At 40.0% G+C, this 22856-nt stretch overlaps 1 protein-coding gene across 1 annotated transcript in view; it reads right to left on the bottom strand.

The window, feature by feature from the left end:
• The window catches only part of TCAIM (T cell activation inhibitor, mitochondrial), a 43296-nt gene that overhangs the window by 17512 nt on the left and 2928 nt on the right, over positions 1-22856 (bottom strand). Inside the window, exons 2-7 of the mRNA XM_074988331.1 lie at positions 21190-21263; positions 17149-17284; positions 16328-16481; positions 13850-14102; positions 7644-7766; positions 3002-3099 (exon numbers count right to left, since the gene is read on the bottom strand). Coding sequence (XP_074844432.1) covers positions 3002-3099; positions 7644-7766; positions 13850-14102; positions 16328-16481; positions 17149-17284; positions 21190-21218 — 793 coding nt within the window. The 5' untranslated portion in view covers positions 21219-21263. The remainder of the gene's footprint in view (positions 1-3001; positions 3100-7643; positions 7767-13849; positions 14103-16327; positions 16482-17148; positions 17285-21189; positions 21264-22856) is intronic.

Below are 22856 nucleotides of genomic sequence, written 5' to 3'. Positions count from 1 at the left end.
TATACTTCCAGAGCCATCCGCCCAAGCCCCATGCTGCCAGGGCCAGCTGCCCGCCCAACAGCAGACAGGGTCAGTCACCCACCCACCAATCTGACCCCGTGCTGCCAGAGCCAGCGGCCTGAGCCCCCACACTGCCAAAGCTAGCTGCCTGCCCACCAACCTGAGCAGTGCGAGCCCCTGCGCTGCTGGGGGCCAGCTGGTCAAAGCTCCTCCCCTCCTCTGAGCCAGGAACACCTAGCCCCTCATCTAAGCCCCTCCCCCTTGCCAGGCCCCCCAGTCACCCATCTAACCCCCTCCCCCAAAGCCAGGCACCCTCAAGCCCCCATCTAACCCCCTCAGCCCCCTCCTTCCCCCCACAATCCACACTCACTCACCTTTGCAGGAGGCACCTAGCTCCACATGGGTCTGTGTTGGCTGCCTGCTTTTTATAGAAGCTGCACTGTGTCACCCATGTGAAATGGCAGGGGCTGAGAGCTGGAAGCAAAGGCCAGCTCCTTCTTGAGGTGGGGGGAATGAGGGAGTGGGTCACCTTGTGTCCCCCTCGAATTTCTTCATGCCCCCCAGTTTGGGAATCCATGCTCTATCGCCTACCCTTAGAGTGAAGAAACCTTGTTTGTGCCTGCCAGCTCCCAACCTTAGCAGCCACAGTCAATAAGGGCACTTTCTTTGAGGCCTCAAGACCTCTGGGTGTCTCTTTGGAGCGTCCAGCTTCCAGTCTACTAGCCACCTGTAGTGTTTGATTCTTCCAAAGGAACAACATACCCAGCTTACAAGTTGCACCTTAGATCACAGTGTGTGTTTTGTTTACAGTGAAATCAAATACAAATTGATTTAACACAGCATTTATTTAACGAGGGCTGCGTCTACACGTGCACGCTACTTCGAAGTAGCGGCACCAACTTCGACGTTAGGCGGCGAGACATCAAAGTCGCTAACCTCATGAGGAGATAGGAATAGCGCCCTACTTCGACGTTCAACGTCGAAGTAGGGACCGTGTAGACGATCCGCGTCCCGCAACGTCGAAATTGCCGGGTCCTCCATGGTGGCCATCAGCTGGGGGGTTGAGAGATGCTCTCTCTCCAGCCCCTGCGGGGCTCTATGGTCACCGTGGGCAGCAGCCCTTAGCCCAGGGCTTCTGGCTGCTTCTGCGGCAGCTGGGGATCTATGCTGCAGGCACAGGGTCTGCAACCAGTTGTCAGCTCTGTGTATCTTGTGTTGTTTAGTGCAACTGTGTCTGGGAGGGGCCCTTTAAGGGAGCGGCTGGCTGTTGAGTCCGCCCTGTGACCCTGTCTGCAGCTGTGCCTGGCATCCCTATTTCGATGTGTGCTACTTTGACGTGTAGACGTTCCCTCGCTGCGCCTATTTCGATGTTGGGCTGAGCAACGTCGAAGTTGAACATCGACGTTGCCGGCCCTGGAGGACGTGTAGACGTTATTCATCGAAATAGACTATGTCGATGTCGCAACATCGAAATAAGCTATTTCGATGTTGGCTGCACGTGTAGACGTAGCCAAAGAGTTTCAAATAAGTAATATGTAAGAATACTGTAAACCAATGGTGACATTAAATAAAATCTAACCATGCATGCCACCTGAAACTGGACTTAATGAACAACATACTCTCATGTCTAGTAGAGTTTTGCTCACCCAAAATCCTTGCAGAGCTTTCTAGCTAGGCTGGCTGTGAACCCTTTTTCATGAGACACGCACACTCTCAGTTTCTGTGCTCAGTGAAGATCTCTGCACTCCAAAATATACCTGACCAATCCAATCTCTCAATTTGCACCTGGCTCAGTATGCAAACAGGCATACTACAAGAGGCATATAATACACAAGGAGTCAGAAAGGGAGACAGGTGCCAGTTACCTCCTTTCTGAAAGATACATCACCTCTGGACCTTAACTCCAAGGCTGTAGGAACATAATTTTCAACACTGACACATAACTTCTTAAATATTATCTGAACATACATTTCACAATGGATTATGATAACCAGTGGACAACTGGCTCCCAGTAGAGACCTCACATTACCACTCTGGGGTGAACTTTTATGTATATTTCTGACCAAAGTACCCCTATACAATCGTACACACTCCTTGCACTGTTTGACAGCCTTCTCTCCCACTGACCTAGTGCTACACACACAAATGTTTACACCAGGAGGACTTAAGCGGTTTTTCTCCACATCCCTGAGCAACAGATTTTTCCAAAAGAGGTGTTAGTATAGACATGCCCTTAGTTTTCCATGAAAAAGACACAGTTGGAAGGAAAATTCCCATGGAGTCATCTTAAAAACAGATAAAAGTACAGGTTGAACCTCTCTCATCTTGCACCTGTGGGACCGGACCGGTGCCGAATGAGAGACCACAGAAAGTCAACATTATCTGGCACATTATCAGCACTTCCGCTGCTTAGTGGGCTCTTAGAAGACATTTAGGGGTAAATTACAGCTAAATAACAACACAGAACATTGAGAGCCAGGTCTGGTGGCTGTAAACAAACTTTATGGAATCATGGGAAACTTGGCCACACCCACGATATGTGGTTGTCTGGCTAACTAGAAATCATGCCAGATTACATATGTTGCTGGAAGAAATTTCTGGATTAGAGAGGTTCAACCTGTAAAAGTATTGTTATACTGACCTCTACCTAGTTGTAAGACAATAATTATTCCTGAGAGTGGGACAGAAGGCTGAGCCTGCAGATACAACTAAATCATTCATTCAGCTATTCATCTAGGAGAGGAACCACATTTGCAGGGCCCAAGGAGCCACTAAATACACAATCGCTTATCAGCATATTGATACTTCTCATCGATAGACAGTTGGAGTCAGTTACTAGTCAATATTTTAAATAACTATGATATAAAATAACCAGAATTTTTAATTGCTATACATCATTGATAATTTCTTATGTAACACAGGCAGGCTGTTCTATGCTTTCATGAAGAAACTGTAAGATTCATGCTTACCCCTACATAAGGAAAAAAAATAGGAAATATACCTTTAACATTCCGTAGTGCTTCTGGGCCCTGCTGAGCTAAACGACCTAGACTGTGTAGCTGGCTACAACGATGGGCAATACCCCAGCTTCTCTGCCACCTAAACAAAAATACAACTGAGAATATCTCATTCAGTTTTATAAAAGGATTATTTAAAAAAAATTAAGACAGTGCCCAAAGCATTCTAAAGCTTTACAATAAAGCAGTAATTCATAGCAACAAAAATCACAGTCACTGAAGAGCAGTAAAGAGCAAATGACCCTATTGGGAATGTGTATAAATTTGTTTGAGTCATAAAGTAGTCCCCTGAGGTTCAGAGGAAGCTGGTGTGCAACTGTGTCCATTGACTTCATCTAGGTTACTCACACTGCATAAAGTTAAGTAGGTAAGCTTACTACTAACTGGTCCCGAATTACTCAGTTATACAGGTGCTCCATAGCAAAGCACAGGGAAAGGATTGCTTCTCCTTGAATCCTAGAGAGTTCAGCCCAGTATTTAGATTACAGAATGCTAAAACTGGAAGGGACCTCAAGAAGTCATCAAGTCTAGTCCCCTGGATGGTGACTGCCATGGCCATGGTTCTTGCTGCAGAATCCAAAGAGTCCAGGGCAGCCTGTGAGAATATCCTGGACACCACCCTTCCTTCATCCAGGAGAGCAGAGAACTCTGCACATAAATCCTGCAGGAGCAATTCCCTGAATATATCCATCACATTCCATGAGTTACAGCTGTAATGTCTGAGTCCCACCTGTTGATTAGTGACATGCAATTGCAGTTTCCCTGTGGCATACACTTTGCAACCAAAAAGATATAACCTTTTGAGCTCCTTGGCCTTCGGTGCTGGTCCTGGCTGACCTTTGCATTCTTTGTGGTTTACTGCATCTGCCACTGGCACTGCCCTCTGCAGCTGGATAAAGAAGTGCTTGTAACATTTTTGTGGAACAAAGTATTGCCGCTCAACACTTCCTGTGGTATGAGGTGCAGAAACTAGTATCTGCCAGAGCACCTTGGTGTTAGCCTGAATTGTCTTTATAAGAGGTAACACTATCTTAGACAGGCCTTTGAAGGCAAGAATGTCCACAACAGGGTCCAATTCTTTCACTAACTCCTCTGCTTGCAGGTGCAGATTTTGCAGTATCCATCTAAAGAGATCCTCTGGTGCTGGTTGGGCTCAGACTTCTGCTTCCATTAATGGGCAATATAAAGCTCAGTGGTGGTTAAGATGCCCTGGACTTGTGTTAGTCAGTCACTGAGGCTGGAAATGACTCTTAGGGAACTACCCTTATGATACCAAGGTACAAAATTTATCTGAAATGTGCACCCCAAGCAAAGGAAAAAGCTTGTAGGGAGGGTTCCACACCATCTGCATGAATAACCACCTCAAAAGATTATAAGGAATAAGGAGAGAGCTTATATATAATGGGGAAAAAATAATCAATACATCTAACCTACATCCTGGAGGTTAGAAAATTTAAGAATAAAATTAGAAGAGTTAAAAATCAAGATGAAGTAACTCTTGCAAAGGAAATTAAATTAATCATTTCAGTTTATATAAAAATAGAATAAGGAAGGGTGGAGCTGGGTTGTTATGCAGTGAGGATAGGAAGGAAATTAAAGATACTCTAGATATGGCTCAAACTAAATGAATTCATTGCCTTGGTTTTCAGTAAGGATAATATGGAACATGTGCATGAAGGCAGTACAGGTTGATGAAAAAAGAGCATCTATAAATGGAAATTACTGCATTTGAGAGGGAAGAAAAATGGAGAGCGTAACTTTCTCAGATCAGGAGTCTGGATAAGTTATGTTTCCAAATATAAATGAACTGGCACATGAAATTGCTAATCCGGTAGCAAGGATTTTTAATAAATTTAGTCAGGACTAATTCTATATGACTGAAGAATAGCTAATATCACACCTATATTTAAGAAAAGTGGAAAATGTGATACAGATCATCAGACTACAAGGTCTCCAACAAGCATATATGACTTTAGGACATATTGTGAAGGAAAGTGCAAGTTCATGGGAGATAAAATGCTGAAGGGGATGTAATATAACATTGATTTATCAAAATTAGACCACTTCAGACTAAGCTGATTTCCTTATTCATATAAGGGAAATGAAGTAGATTTTATATACCTGGATTTCAGTAAAGAATTTTATATGGTACCACGTAAGTTATTAGTTAAATTAATAAAGTTGGGGATCAGTAGAAGATCTGTAAAATGGGTAAGGAACTGGTTAAACTGGCTATAGGTTTGTGCTGAAAGATGAACTACTGAACTGGATTCTGGAGTGAGGTCACTAGTGGAGCTCCTCAAGGATTGGTCTCAAACAATCTTATTCAATATTTTTCTTAATTATCTTGTCTTAGAAAGTAGATCTGTGCTAATGAAATCTGTGGATGAGACTAAAGATGAGAAGCATTGTCAATACAGAGGAAGACTGGAACATTATATAGGAAGAGCTGGCTGACCTTGAAGGCCGAACTGATAGAAATGGGATAAAATGCAGAAGTACTAAGTGAAAGCCAGGAACTTAAAGTTTAGTAAGAAGAACTTTTGCTGCCAGCTAGGTTCTCATCAGTTGAAAGCAACAGAGGAGAAAAAGACCTCGATGTGTGGGTTGTATCAAAGGATGACTAGAAACCACCAGTATAATGAAGCTGTGAAAAAGGTTAATTGTGATCCAAGAATGTATCAGGCAAGACATTTCCAGTACAGATAGACACATCATAATGCCATATACTAGGTGCTGATAAAGCCTCATTTGAAATATCACACACAATTTGGGTCACCCATGTTCAAGAAAGATTAACTCAAACCAGAACAGTTTCAGAGAAGAGTTAATATGGTGATCAGGAGAATAAAGGGTCTGTTCTCATGAGAAGCATCCGGAAGAATTTGGCTTGTTAACTCTAGCAAAAAGAAGTCTGCTCTCTATAAACATAGTAAGGTGGTAAATGCCAGCAAGGGTGAAGAACCATTTAAGCTAAAGAACAGCGTTTATACAAGAACAAATGGATATATCCTCTTCACAAACAAATTTAGGCTGGAAATTAGAAGAAAATTTTAAGGGCTGGACAAGCCTCCTACTGAGATTTGTGAAAGCAAACAACTTATTTAATTTCAAGAGGGATCTGTACAAATTCATGAGTGAGACTGTATGATGGGGTTGCTTGTGATGGTAAGTGGCAGTACCCCTGTGGTTCAATTCGTTTGTTCCTAAAAGCTCATGCTTCAGGGTTTCTGGCAGCCATCGGTGGAGGTTCAGTAAGGGATACTTCCTCATGCTCACCCAGTGGATTCTGAGTTTTCTCAATATCATTCCTGTGAAGCCTCAGGGACGGCCATGGCTGGAGAAGAATGACCAAGACACTGAGGTAGCACCTAGCATTCTCTCTATCTCAAATACCTCGTTGTCTTGCTCTTACTCATATACTTAGATTCTTAGTGATCCCTGTATGTGGGATGGAAAGGACCTCATAACAGCTTTAAAAGCATGCTGTGTTCTGCACTTGGGTTTCCTTGTGCAAAAATATCTCTTAGAAAATACATGTTTTTCTCAAATATTAATAATTTGAAATAAACTTGGGGATTTTTCACCTTCCCCTGCAGCGTGTGGGTGCAGGTCACTTGCAAGAACTGTCAGAGTATTTCCCCCTTAATCATTCACTGTCATTGGTGAATCTTGGTTCCGCCCATTTTAGACAGGCATGTACCAGTCTAGTTTTTAAATACTTCAGTTTAATTTTAGTTGGGTTGAGTGTGTGGCTGTTGGGTAGTGATGGCTTATGACATAAAGACAGTCCGACTGGGGTGCCCTTCTGGCTTTAACTCATTTCACTGCACTAAACCTAAAAGCTTTTTAATTCTAAGATTTCACCATAAACCCTGAAGAGATACAGATCATTAATGTTTGAGAAAGACATATTTTTTAAGAAATATTTTGGAGCAAAGAACCCAAGTGCAGAACCCAGCCTGCTTTTTAAAGTTGTTGTAATATTCCTTCACGGATTCTTGTTTCTGATATTTTAGACAATACCGGTATTAAGTCTTCGAACATGGATAGCCGAATTAGTCTGTAACTTCAAAAACAATAAGCAGACCAGTGGCACTGTAGAGACTGACATATGTCATGTGATTTTGTGGATCTGATGAGGTAAGTTTTACTCATGAAAACTTATGACACAATAAATTTGTAAGCCTTCACAGGTTGCCATTAAAAGAGAAACTAATTGTTTAAGCTAAGTTGGTTATATAAACAAACTCCAATTCAGGAAAACAATTTTATACAGGAAATCATTTAAACACGTGATTAGGTCCTACTAACTACAAGAGAAAATTGAAGCATGTGCGTTTCACTGAATTAGCGATCATATTCTTAGGTAATACAATCTCCTGATTTATAAGTAATATTAGGTCTAGTTTAGATACCGTTAATGTAAATTTTTAGTCCCATACAATTCTGATGAAAATATAATCTAAATCTTATTCAGTGGAGTACTAGCTTTATGACTACAAATACGTGAAATAAGTTTTTAAAGCTTAACTGCACTACTTTGCATTTAGTCTAGATGGTCTTGCAAAATTGTAAACTATGCATTTTTGACCCTTTTAAGTTAGATCTCCTATTCTTCATTACCTGATATCAGAGAGCTGTAGCTGACGAGTGAGTTCATTTTTTAACCTGCTTAGCTCTTCTCTAAGTGGTAAGCTGCTTCTCAGCTTTTTTATTGCACTCTTTTCACTGTTATCTAACCAGGAGCTGTAAAAAAAGAATAAAGCATTCCTATTCAAGACCACCTCTCTCAGGCACATTGTATTACTAGTTAAAAACATTAATGCCTACTTTAAGAATTATATCAAGTTACCAGATAAGGTAATATTTTAAAAGAATCACGTTTTCTAGCAAAAGTATATTTTTAGTGTAGTGGGGTTCCCAAACTTTAACAACCTGCGAATCTCTCTCTTTTTTTTTTTTTTTTGAAAAAGTCGAATCTCACAAATAACTGCCTTAAAAATTCACTATTTCCAGGGATTTTCTCTCTTACCAGAACATAAATTATAAAAGCTGTGATTTTGGAAATATAAAACTGATTTTTATGACACGATTATTATATTATTAACGTTATTAAACATTAAATTATTAATTTTAGTACCTTATGAAAATGGAAACACTCTCCTAAGATTTCATTTGACTCTCTTGATCACCCATACACGTAAAGACACATTTTATATAATCATATTTTCTTTTTTCCAGGATTATCATGATCATTTTTAAATTTAGATTATCCACACTTTGCACTTGACAAAACCGCAGATAATGTTTAACATTCATTTTCTTATGTCTTTACACTCTTGGTTGTACAAGAGTTCAAATAAAAAAAAAAATCACACACAGAACTAACAAATGAAGAAACTAGTCAAAAGAGAAAATTAATTCACATTCCACTGGCACAAAACAGAAAGCCAGAAAGATTGCCTAAGTATTGAAAAACTGGTGGGCATTACCGCCACCACACTGGCTCTGGTATGGCTCACAAACACTTTCTTCCACCATTATTGAATTTTTTCTGAGAATCCCCAGTAGGATTTCATGAAACCCCCAGGAATTCTCAAACTTTGGGAATCACTATTTAGTGTAACATTTCCATTTCCTTAGTCCCAAGTTATGCAAGGGTTGTGTTCCTGCACACCCTGACATAATTTGAATTTTGCGTAGGTTGTGGGGGGTGGGGTGGAGCTGGGAATCAGGCAGGCAGCCTCGCTCTTGGTTCTCTTGGGTGTGTGGGACCCACGTATGGCTTCTCCTGGGCTCCCCCAGCTGGGAGAAGCTGGGGAGAAGTTGTGCCACCAATCTAGAAACCACACTGCCGTGTCTGTCTGCCTGCCTGGCTCCACCAACTGGGGGAGCCTGGTGGACAGATGGCTGCTGCCATGAGTCTTTTCTCCTGCTTCCCCCAGCTGGGGGAGCCAGGGGCTGGAATGCTTTCAATTTGCATTTAACTAGCATCAATGCGAGTTAAGCACAAATTGAAATCGCGCATACTGGGGGACACTGTCCATTATAAACTAGAAGATTAACCTGACTTCTTGGTTCCTCCAGGTTGTGAGTGAGGAGCTCATAGCTGGGGATGCAGAGGTCAGAGCAGGGGGTTGGGTGCATGTCTGTGTGTGGGGTCTGAAGGCAGAGGGTGCAGGAGTCCGGGCAGGAGGTTGGGAGATGGGTGGTGGTGGTGTGGGAGTGCTCCAGGGTTGGCAGGGGCCACATTGTCCACCTGGTGGCAGCTCCACCGGGCTTGCTAAGGCAGCATGCTTCCTGCGGCTGGGGCGTTTGCTGCACACCTGTGGTCATTCTGAAGTATAATCGTCCCAGCTATCAGAGTCCTCTCTTTCCATTTGAGAGAAACAATTAGATTCCGAGCACATTCCATTTTCCTGGTACAGTCAAACCCTTACCTTGCTTTAAGCTATGATAAGAAGAAGTGGCATACCAAATTCTAGCTATGAGAAGGGTAGCCGTGCTAGTCTGGATCTGTAACAGCAACGAAGGGTCCTGTGGCACCTTATAGACTAACAGTAAAGTTCTGAGCATGCTCAAAGCTTTTCTGTTAGTTAGTCTATAAGGTGCCACAGGACCCTTCGTTGCTGTTACAAATTCTAGCTGTTACCATCTAGGAGGAGTTCTTGAACCAGCAGACTCAGACTGACAGACATAGTCTCTAAATACATAGTACACCAAAAACTGTACATCAGTCACTGAATTACGTTTCTACACATCTTGCTCGTGAACCCATTAAAAGTGGCATCTTAAGAGATTTAATGGATAAAACACATTTTGAAACCACTTAGTTTCCATGAAGTTTAGTGTAGTAATGAAGTGCCTCCACACTCCTGTCTGTTTCAGTTTCCTGTCTGACACAGGCTCGCCGATTATGGGGAAAAGGACAAGAGAAGGAGTTGCCCCAGAGCTCCCGGCCACCACCACTACTACTACTGCAGCAGTGGCAGTGGTCAGTGCCCTAGGCCCTTTAAATCACTACCAAAGCTCTGTAGTGCCACTCTGCATGGCTCTGAGAGCAGGGGAAGGGAGAGGTCCTGCAGCGCTGATGGATGAATGCCCCATCTCTTCTTCCTTCTGCCGGAAGTCCCACTATTTATAGGGATGTGGAACCAGGCCTCCCCCCATACCTTGCTGGTTGCCCATGGAAGCTATCACCCACTTGTTCTGGGAAGTCTTTCAGTAATTCCCCAGCTATGCCCCAGTTTTTCAGTTCAGCTCCCACAGCTCTTCCCCATGTTTTTAGAAGCTCTTGTTTTATCTTGCCTACAGTTTTCCATCTGAATGTTGTTCTAGTGATGGAACCAGTTTCTATGTGAAGCACATGGCCAATACATCTCCAGTGCCTCCTGCTCACATCTTCTTGGCTGAACTGTGCAAATAAGTTTTGGTTTGAGATTATTTTGAGCCAAAAATTAAAGGATTTTTTTCAAGCAAGGTTGTATGGAATGAAGACTGAGAAGACATACAATCTCCAAACATCCTCCAGCACTCTGTATTAAAAAGTAGCATTGAAACTACGTAGCACTACGACATCTTGAACTTAGTTTCAATGTTGTATTTTGAGGATTTCCAGATTGTATATGAACTTATATGAACTTGTTTTCTGAGCTGAATCCATACCATTAGTCAGTGTTTTGCTCTGATTGTGACCTCTATGTCAAAACCAAAGCATTAGTGTGCACAGTTACCAAGAATTTAAACAAGTCCACACTGAGGCCATCCAACATTCACCCTGCAGTCACAGTTCCAATCCTGTCGAGCTTGGTTTGACTCTGCTCTCTACTAACAGTACTGTGATGCCAAAGGTGAGGCAATGGGGGTGGGAGGGGAAGTTGGGGTCATGTGACTCTTTAGAATATAATTACTGAAGCCAGGTGCCATCACTTCTCCCTTTCTCAGGCATGGATCTACTCTGAGTGGCACATATTGTCACAGTGCCACTCCCCTCTGGCCAATTGAACCCCCACCTCCAATAGATGGCGACAGAAAGGCAACTATGCCAAATATGACAGGGACAGGCACAGGGCTCAGCCACATCACGTAGGTAGCCCCCAACCCAATAAAAGGATGTGCTTGCCCTTCAGTGCTCACCATGCTGGCCAGCATCACCATGTCATAGATTGCGCATGTTTAGGGCTCCAAGGACAGCTAAGATATTCAGGAGCTTGTTGCTGTTGGGGGGGCGGGGGGGGAAGACTCCCCTGGCGGCTAAGATACTCGGGGAGGACCGCCTCAACTGCCCCCCCCTTAACCCTCCTCCACACCCCTAGCATGGGACCACTGGGGCTTGCTGACACCAGGGGAAAGTCTCTTCTCTTTCTTCATGCTTTTTGGGGTCCCTGTATTATTTTCAATACAGTGAAAATATTTTTTCCTATACTTTTCTATCCTCCTTCTTCTAACTTTGAGAATATATTCAGGGTCCCTGAATATTGTCAGGGATGAGATGCAATCACAGGAGAGGGGCACTCAGTGGATGGCCGGTTGAGAATTCATCTACAGAAGAAAGACATTTCTGTAAACATTTTTTGGCATCTGTGTGGATGCCCTAATTTTCCTTCCCTTCAATGGGAAAAATGAACGTTTGCTTAGCATGTGAGGGGAATAAGGAAAATGCAATGTGGAAAGATGATGTCAAACACTAGTGAGCATACTCAGAATGCTATGGGGATGAGGGAACTGTGGGATAGGTTCCCACAATGTTCTGCTGCAACAGTTGACATTTTCAAATTTGAACACGGCAGCAATGAGTCAACTTTGTGAGAAGCACGTGGGAGATGAAGATGGTCAAATTTGAACTTACAAATTCCAGAATTAGAATATTGGTATTAATAAATTTGAATTCATCTTGTAGTGTAGACACAGCCTCAAAGAAAGATTAAAATAAATTATTTCAAAGAGATAACTAATGACCTGTTTACTCTATTTACTCCTTTAAACTATTTTAGCTATCCAATTCTCTCTACGCACAACTGACAGTTTGCAATTGTTTTGTTTGGTAGAATGCCACCAAGCATGAAAATAAAACAGATATAAGAAACAGATTCTTCTTCAAGTAATAATTTATGTAATATATAAAGTAATTATAACAGGCTCATGATATAGAAAAAAAGGATGCACAAATACACACAGGTAGAAAATAAAACTCTTGAACAACACAGATTAGTTATGCTTCCAATAATAGAATGACCTTATAAGTAAGGTACCATGAACAACTTATACTCTAATTAGTTTGGCACTTGGCATAAACACCACACTTTTTGCATTGTGCTATAAAAGGGATTTAAAGCTAAATCATATAATGCTGGTTTTGTTTTAATTGTTATTCAGTCCCAATTTTTAAAAATAACTGAATTGCTCAAGCACAAACACAATTGTTCCAGTGTTTATTTTTTCAGAAATGATTACTAAGCTCATTCAAGGTTTATAAACAAGAGTCCTAAGCAACTTTCAGTAGTTGATTTCTAAATCAGAACACTGCCAAACCTTTGGATATTTAAGACTAGCAGATTACATGGTGTTGCTTGAATCTTTAACTCAATTAAGTTTTTTTTTTATATAAAAGGAAAAAATCGTAAGCTTTATTTAAATGATTATTTTTTCAAAAATATGTTATTTTTATCAAGTCAATTTGTATTTTTGATTTCTTAAGAAAAGGGGATTGCTAAAATTTGTCCATTTAATTTTTTTATTAAATTTTTTAAATGAGAATGGTTTTCTTTTTTCTTCAATCCCTTTATCATTCACTACATTTTAACCATATTTTATCCCTTCAATCTCTTTATCATTCACTATATTTTAACCAAAAAGACTATGGTCAATTTAGTTTTCAATAAAATTTTTTTTCCAGTTTTAAAAAACTTATGCATTAATTAGCTGTGCCAAAACAGAGCACTATTCCAAATTTCTCCATTTTATATCTTCTCTGCAAGATTAATTGAGAAGCAATCCTATTTCAGGTTCAGCCTATTCTTCTGACTCATCTTGGTTCAGTCTCTTTCAACATTTGCCCAGCTATATCAATTTTGAACACTGTACTTGATTTGTTGGTTCTGTCTCCTTTCTGTTTGGTTTTAATAGAAGCAATCCCACTCCAAGCACATTCCATTTTCCTGACATAATCAAATCCCCACTCTAGTTTAAGTTATGATAAGAGGAAGCTGTATACCAAATCTGGTGATGTGAGCTCCTACTGTTCAGGAGGAGTTCTTGGCCAAACAGGCAAACTCTTTAAAATGTATAGTAAATGATGCCACAAGGCTGAAACAGATGTCAGATGCTTAGACACAAAAAGATTCCAGGCATAAAAAAAAAAACTCACAAAAAAAGATGTGGAGCATTTTATAGAGCTCTATAACATGGCGCACAATTGACATCTTGACTCGCATAGATTTATATCTATTATTTTGTGTTCTAAAAGATGTAAATAAATTGCATGAGACGTATAGTACTGCCTGAGTTATAACAGCTGGAAAATCTGTTGATTCTGTTGGTGAATCTAGAGTGGTATTCCACAGCAAACCAATGAAAAAAGTAAGATTAAACATGCAAATCTGATCCACGAAATTCATTGTCCTTTTGACTACCATTCAGCATACTCTGTGATTACTGCAGCTGCTCATTTGAGCACCCTTCACTAAAGGGTAAGGCACAATATTTGGTGTGATGACAACTTAGCAGTTTGCCAAAAATTCTTAATCTCCCTATCTTACCATTATTAAAATCAGACTATTTAATGCATAATACAAAACACTTGTTTAGTTAAATGAAAACTTTTTACCTACATTAGAGTGGTTTCCACTCTCTGGGCTTGTTCTAGTTCCTCCTCAGGATCCTTGAATCCAGTAAATGAATAATAAGTCTTATCCCATTTGATAGGCCTGAAGAATGTCCCTTTGACTTCTTTGTGAGGCTCAGAGTTCACATTAGTATCCAAGGTTTGGACATGCTCAGTAGATAAGCTACAGGAGTTGAGAATGTCTAATACTGTACTTAGTAGGTCCCTGGTGTGCAAAGTAAAACTGACAGCTCGAAAACCTATAAAATCAACACTCAATTAATGTTGCGTTCAGATGAAAAACGGAGCTTTTAAGTGCATTTACTTTGTTTTTGTCTTAATGCTAAAACAAATCATACATATAATAAATATATTATAATTTAAGTATTGAGCGCTTAACAGCATTTGTTTAATAAGTATGGTAGATTTCAAACTATTTTCATGAAATGCATGAGAAGACAGCTTAGCATTTGTAACTGTACAAACAGAACTACAACTACTAGTCTGTTTCAACTATTTGGCTCAGTGCCTGAATCTGAAGCTTACCTGCAATTGTGACAAATAGAAAAATAAATATGAAGAGGTGCAAACAAACACTTTCGTTGCTTCAACTCCAAAAGTTTTGTCCATTTACCCTTTATATAAGATTTATTAACAAAAAAATACTACTTTGGATTAAATGTAACATAGCCAGGAAAAGACCTAACACAAGTATGCAAAGAGAAAGCCTCAATACACAGGTTAGGAAGAGGGGTAAACTAAGACACAATGATCTTAACGGACTCGCAGTGTCACAAGTCACTGGCAGAGGCAGAAACAGAACTACATCGATCCAGTCCTCTTCTGCTCAAAACTTCTTTAGTCGTATACCAAAGAGGCTCAAATACATCACCATTTCTTTCTGCAGGCTAGTCTGATTTTCTTCTCACAGAAAGATCACTCGAAATTCATTTATGTGAAATTTTTCTGCACCCCAGAAACAACATGAATTAAAATGCAGCCTAACACAAGAACATAAGAATGGCCATACTGGGTCAGACCAAAGGTCCATCTAGCCCAGTATCCTGTCTGCCAACAGTAACCAATGCCAGGTGCCCCAGAGGAGGTGAAACGAAGAAAACGATCAAGTGATTTGTCTCCTGCTGTCCACCTCCCGCCTTCGACAAAAGGTTAGGCACCATACCTTACCCCTTGCTAATAGCCATCTATGGACCTAACCTCCAAATATTTATCGAGATCTTTTTTAAACTCTGTCAGAGTCCTGGCCTTCACAGCGTCCTCTGGTAAGGAGTTCCACAGGTTGACTGTGCACTGTGTGAAGAAAAACTTTCTTTTATTAGTTTTGAACCTGCTACCCATTAATTTCATTTGGTGTCCTCTAGTTCTTATATTATGGGAACAAGTAAATAACTTTTCTGTATTTACTTTCTCCACACCATTCATGATTTTATATACCTCTATCATATCACCCCTCAGTCTCCTCTTTTGTAGACTGAAAAGTCCCAATCTCTCTAGCCTCTCCTCATATGGGACCCGTTCCAAACCCTTAATCATTTTAGTTGCCCTTATCTGAACCTTTTCTAAGGTCAATATATCTTTTTTGAGGTGAGGAGACCACATCTGCATGCAGTACTCAAAATGTGGGCGTACCATAGATTTATACAGGGGAAGTAAAATATTCTTTGTCTTATTTTCTATTCCTTTTTTAATTATTGCTAACATCCTATCTGCTTTACTGACTGCCGCTGCACACTGCATGGATGTTTTCAGAGAACTATCCACTCTTATTCCAAGATCCCTTTCCTCATCTGTTGCAGCTAAATTTGCCCCCGTCATATTGTATGTATAATTGGGGTTATTTTTCCCAATGTGCATTACCTTACACTTACCCACCTTAAATTTCATTTGCCATTTTGTTGCCCAATCACTCAGTTTGCTGAGATTTGAAAAGGAAAAAAAAAAAAAAGGCCGTAAAAAAAAAAATCTGAGAACAATTCAGACAGAAAAACACACCAAACCTACCAGTGAAGCATCCTGTGTTATCTTAAAACTAAGATTACTTTTATAAATTTCAGGTTAAACTGTACCTCTGCTGCTCTATGTCATTCAGCACTTCTATAATGTGTTGAGTCTACATACAGTATCTGGACCAAATAACGACAAGAAAGTAACACCCTAAGTTATCTTCAAGTTATACACAGGCAGTGGAATTAAAAACATTTTTGAAAGTATTTCAGGGCTTTATTTCAATTTCACTATAAGACTATTGACTGGACTCGTTGTTTCATTTAATCCTTTCACAATCACTCTTTCAATAAAGATTTTCCATTAGAAAAACACGTAATTCCTGGGATTGTCTTTAAGAACCATCTAATGCCAACTGACATCAATTGGTATTAGGTAAGGCACTACAAAAGTGTGAAGAGTACAGAACTGTGGAATGGATTTTCAGCATTTAATTTTGCAAGAGAAATTAGAAAAGCACCTGAAGCACTGAAGGATTCTTGGACATCAGAAGAGTTTTGTTCTCTTTCTCGCACATAAAAAGTGAGTTGAGTTGGTTTAAAAGACTTAAATCCTGGTTTCTGGATATTCTCTAAATAACCATTTAACCGCTTAAGAGAGTTTTCATTGATTTCCTGTACGAAACAAAATAAAAGCCACTGTAAATACTAATTTTTGCCTACTTTTTCACGACAGTATTTTTTTAAAAAAATGTTAAGTGTTAGTTTAATAAGCCATAACAAAGAAAAGTGCCAAAATATATTAAACATATCAATGTATTCATAACAAAAAGGTGACTAAATCCATTAAAATTGTCATGACCAGATGACAAGATGCAAAAAAACCAAATGAAACCAAACCAAAGCAAACAAGGGGGGTGAGAAACCAGAAGTTAAACCACACATAAACATTCAAATTAACTTCCAAAAAATTAAGTTGGATTAAAATTAAAGGTCATCATTTGTCCATTGATAGCCATTTTTAAGTAAGTTTAAATAAGTTTAAAAAATAAAATGGAGAGGTGCATTAGTGCTATGTTTTGTCTGGTTCAAGACTCCAGATTGCTAAAAAAAGCATAAAAGGCTGATCAGTTAGTTTAGAATAGACATTGTCCAAATTAAGAGAATTTGCTAGATATTACCTTATTAAAATTGTATTTTTCTAATCAATAATATCATGCATAATTATTCTACAACTGTAGATGAAACTTTGGTAGTGTAAAAACTAAACCCAATAAAATATTTCCATTATTCATAATGCCATATACATGAAAAACACAACTAGAAACAAAAATATTTTTACCCTCTCTCTAGGATGCTGGCCAAAGAAGTCTGGATGCACAGCAAAATAGAAAGGTCTGAGAGCATTGACAGCTTCAGCTCCTGACAAAGTTCTTGCTTGAAGAACCCACTGTAGCAATTCTTTCTTCATACACAACCTAACAAGGTAATAAAAGCTTTATTACAGTAACCACTAAACTGGTGAAATGATATATACTTCATAAAAGGAATATTTGCAAAATTGCGCAAACACTCATATGAAGTATAATCACTTAAAAATCAGCCAATACTACAAGGCTGGATTTTGTCCCATGGGGTCTACAAAATCCCATTTAACCAGAATAAGCCTACGATACTGATGGTTCTGATTAGCAGCATTCAAAGAGTGGTATTTAGAGAAGGTAAGGGATGCATGTTATATGTCCATATGTTAAATTCTCCATATAAATACCAATTTTAAAACTTGGTGATTTGAACAGTAAGAGGTACTGAAGTCTGCTACCTTGGAATTAGTGTTTATCAAAGCCAATACCCATAATTTGAGGGTTGAACAGTAGTTAAGAAGCTTAATATTTGTAAAGCACTTTGCTGTGCTTCACTGAAGAGCGCTACAGAAACAAAGCATGAGCTCTGGTTTAAAAACATAATCATACTTCAACACAGAAAAGGCATCCCTTGTTCACTTGTGAGAACCAAATGTCGGGAAGAAGGATGCTGACAGATTTCATTTCAATCATAGGTGAAGACGATTTTTTAAAGTACCATTTGAAGACTGGGAGTGTTTGGATGAAGAAATTTCAGACTGATCAGAAAGCACAAGTTAAAGGGTGAATGTCAATTGTGGAAAGTCGAAGTTTTTAAAAGCAAGTAGTGGGCAAACAGGAGATAGAAATCTCTAAAGCCAAAAACATTAAACACCAGGATTATAATTCTGAACTGATGTGAAAACTAACAAGATGCAATGAATATGCCATGATTCCATTTCTTTCAGTGGAAGAATTAAAGGACTACAGCACTCTTGATCTCCCCAGAAGGATATCAGGAGACTGACCCGAAGTAAGGGCAAATTCTGGTAATATTCTGGAAATGACAAAGAACAATCTTGCATGGCAGGTAAGAGCAAGAAAAAGCAAATTCTGGTCAAAAAGATGAGTAAAGCTTTCTGACCAGAGTACAACGTTGATGTCTGAATTTTGGTGTTAAATGAACAGGATGGCATACTTATAAGTTCCATGGCCAGAGTATAAATGGCAAATGTTTAACAATGGAAGGTTTTCTGCCCAAACTAGATATAGTTGCAGACCATTCACAGAGAAATAATGACCATATACAAATAATAAGACAGCCTCATAAAAGCTCACTCACCTGGTTTCCGGGGATAAGTAATTTTGTTAGAGAATAAATTGTGATGATTCTTTTTAAGCTTCTAACGTATAAAAGAAGTTGACAAATAGATTTTTGGGGGGATTTTTGGTGCTGGGAGAAGTTTGGTGGAATAGTAGTGCCTGCACTGTTATAATTATCTTGCTAAAACAAGGTCAGATAAGAAATGCATATACTTGTCTAAAATTTATTTTTTACAGTTTTTTTTTTTTATAACAAGTGTTGAGGTCACAGGTTGAGATAAGGACCCTCGTCATCTTGTTGATCAATATTCTAGCACATGGGTCCTGGCTTAAATTCTCCCCAGTTATTTCCCAGGCCATGATTCTAGGGCTCCTGCAGGTTTGAAAATATTTACCAGAGCTTTGCTATAGATGGCTCTGACTGAATTTAAGTCTGTCTTTAGTTAACAACAGGATAACTGATGAGGCTGATTAAAAAGCGTAGGTGAATATTTAAAGATTCAAAGGAACTTACAGGGCTTGAAGAATCCACCTGACCATGACAAATGCAAAGTGTTCCTTGGCAAAAATAGGGAGAACTTAAAGTTATGAAAACAACCTTTAGAAATGTGATCCAAATGCAAACTACAGACAAACACTGCCATAGGTGTCGCATGGGGGTGCACAGGGGGCCACATGCCCCAATGTCCTCCCATCTTCCTGGCACTCGCCATGAGAAGCATGCCAGTTCCACTGAGTACGGGTGCACTCCCGCCCCTTACTGACAGCGATGTGGCCCAGAAATGCTACTCCTAGGCCGTGCTGCTCCAGGGGAGGAAGAGACTGCCCCTGCACCCACCAGAAGTGGTGTGGCGCTTCTGCAGGACGAGGTGACCTGGGGCAGAGCAGAGGCATGATGGGAGGGCCATGGGCAGAGTGGGGGCACTTAGCTCATGCACCTTCTAGAATCCCCACACTGGTTAACTCTGAACACTGTCTTGTACTGGCTGACAGAAAATGCTACTACCTCTTCTGTTACTCCTAGTTTTGTCAACAAGCAGAGTGAAATTACCAAGACCGGTCAGCTTCACCACATTTATTCAATAAAGGACAGTAGCAAAAGTTAGCCCCTCACCCCCGTATGTACCTTATTTGCAATAACCAAATGGCTCTGAGGCAATAAGAGAAAGATTTTTCCTTCCAGACACTCCTAAGTACTTTACATTTAATCAGACACCAACAAATAAAGCTCATAGAAAAGATAGAACTTGAAAAACAAAAGATCCATGAACAACACTCATTCAAGAATGCTAGTAAACTACCCCTTCATAGTTGCTTGGCAAGGGTTTTAGGCTCCAAATAGCCTCTTATCTGTTCTCATATTTAAAAGTTAGGTCTGCCAAATATGTAAGTTTTTTCTCATAACCTTTTTTTAACTGAATGCATGTATTGAGATATACAAATCATGTTTGTCCAAGCTCTTAATGAGAAAAAACGACAACTAGCAATAGATAGATCAACAGTTTCATTTATTTGGTTTGCTATGTAACATTACTACAGTAGGTGGTAGGCTCAGAATCCTAATGCATGGACCCCGCCGCTCCCCCACCTATTTTGAACCCACTGAAAGGAGGAACACTCACAGACCATAAATAACCATGTAAGAGAATGATGAACGTACAGAAAAGATGAACGACAGACTTTTGAGGCATCCCATAACTATAGAGCCAAATTAAGAAATTAAGTGAATTAGAGGAAAAAACGCAAAAGATGGCTGTCCAGGGCTTCTTACTTAAGGAGTGATCAACTTCCCCAAAAATCACATTCTGATCAAGGGAGATAAAGAGATAGGAATTCAAGTTCAAAAGCAAAATAACTACCAGCAGGGAAGGGCAGTCTCACTATTATGAAAGACATTATTAAAAAATCTGTTCCACAAGATGTTTTGCAATAAGATTGCAAAACAGAATTATTTATAAAATACCCTCTTGAAAATTAGTACAAAAAATCCATTAAACTTCAATATTTCCTGTAGATTTCACATTGAAGATCTTTGTTAAAAGTAAATTTACATTAACCTTACTGTTCACTTTATCCATAATGCTGAAATTTAATAGTGCAATAATTCAGTTGTATTTTGGATATTTATTTTTAGTTTTTGGTCATATCACCTTTTTCCCCCCACACAATAAAGCCATATTTAAATATATGTTCCATTTAACCTACATCTGACTACTTATTCTCCATTGTATGACTGAAAGCATATTACTGCTATTGTGATAATACTGTCAAATGGTACATGGGTAACAAATACAGTAGACCTCTGACTTACATGTAGGATGCATTGATGGGCAACACACAAAAGTAAAATTTCACTCAAGTTGGGACTGGGTGTGGGAGGGGCCCTGCCACCTTCAGGTACCCGGTCCTGGCTGCACATGGCTCACTGCTCCAGTGCAGATCACCTTCCTGGCTCTTGCAAGTGGAGCGGAGCCAGGACCCAGATTGCCGCCTGGGTCTCAGCTCCCCACCACTCCCAGGAGCTGGGCTTTCACTTGGGTTCCTGGTTCCCCATCACTCATGACTTCGACTCGAATTATTGCAAAAAATGTGTAAGTCAAAATTGTGTAAGTTGGTGGTTTACCGTAACTGATTCAGAGAAAAACTGAAAAAAAAAAAAACCCTCCAGTTTTTAAATGCAAAGTTAAAGGGTGGATTAATTTAATAATCAGTCTTACCTCCTTACAGCCCCCAAATGGCAAAACATCTCACTGCTTGTGCTCAAGTTGACTTTCAGGCATCTGCTAGATCACTTAAAGAAGAATACAAAAGTATATTTAATGACTGTATCCATGTGTATTTTCTTGATGTTTGCTTTCATACTTATGGATTTCTCCATAGATCTAGAGTCAAACCTGTTCTTAGGTCAGATATATGGGCTTTTGCTAATATGTATGTAGACTCTTTTTTCCTCTTGGAAAGGCACAAATGAGTTCACCATAATTTGCAGCCCCACTCAAGGGGAGCTACATAGTAGTGTGGAAGCCATCTTGTATAGAAGCCATTTCACATCCCTTACTTCTGCACGCACACAAAACGCCTGTCCTTTCCTTGACTTGTTTGGGGAATGGCTGGGAGGATGTGCTCTCTGGAATGTGTTAATGAATTGTTTGGAGTTGGCGAACCAGCTCCCTTGTACCTGTTTTTCCTTGCTGATAACAGTTTCTCTTTGGAAAGTGATTTACGATTCTCTAACTAATTGCCTCTGACACTGGGCTTGTTTGTGTAAGGGTATAAAACACTAGAGTTAGCTGCATCAAGCAGCCTTGCTGGACCTGGTTTTACTAGTGTCCAGTTTGGCTCATCTGTTGCCTTAATGAATTCAATAAAGCTGAATGTTAGCCGCCTAAACACAGAGAAGTCTTGTTCTTCAACAGTAGTATCATAGAATACTAGGACTGGACGGGACCTCGAGAGGCCATCGAGTCCAGCCCCCTATCCCAATGGCAGGACCAAGTACTGTCTAAACCATCCCTGATAGACATCTATCTAACCTGTCCTTAAATATCTCCAGCGATGGAGATTCCATAACTTCCCTTGACAATTTATTCCACTGTTTGACCACCCTGACAGTTGGGAACTTTTTCCTAATGTCCAACCTAAACCTCCCTTGCTGCAGTTTAAGTCCATTGCTTCTTGTTCTATCCTCAGAGGCCAAAAAGAACAAGTCTTCTCCATCCTCCTTATGACACCCTTTTAGATACCTGAAAACCGCTATCCTGTCACCCCTCAATCTTCTCTTTTCCAAACTAAACAAGCCCAATTCTTTCAGCCTTTCTTCATAGGTCACATTCGCTAGACCTTTAATCATTCTTGTAGCTCTTTTCTGGACCCTCTCTAATTTCTCCACATCTTTCTTGAACTGCGGTGCCCAGAACTGGACACAATACTCCAGCTGAGGCCTAACCAATGCAGAGTAGAGTGGGAGAATGACTTCTCATGTCTTGTTCACAACACACCTGTTAATGCATCCCAGAATCATGTTTGCTTTTTTTGCAACAGCATCACACTGTTGACTCATATTTAGCTTGTGGTCCACTGTAACTGCTAGATCCCTTTCTGCTGTAGTCATTCGTAGACAGTCTCTCCCCATTCTGTATGTGTGAAACTGATTGTTCCTTCCCAAGTGGAGCACTTTGCATTTGTCCTTATTAAACTTCATCCTGTTTACCTCAGACCATTTCTCCAATTTATCCAGATCATTTTGAATTATGACCCTATCCTCCAAACCAGTTGCAACCCCTCCCAGTTGCAAACATAATAAGCATACTTTCTATGCCAATATCAAATTGTTGATGAAGATATTGAACAGAACCGGTCCTAAAACAGACCCCTGTGGAACCCC

The sequence above is a fragment of the Carettochelys insculpta genome, chromosome 2 (assembly GCF_033958435.1).
Source record: "Carettochelys insculpta isolate YL-2023 chromosome 2, ASM3395843v1, whole genome shotgun sequence".
NCBI lineage: Eukaryota > Metazoa > Chordata > Testudines > Carettochelyidae > Carettochelys > Carettochelys insculpta.
The sequence above is the reverse complement of the archived record's forward strand: the minus strand, read 5'-3'. Positions and strand labels throughout refer to the sequence as shown.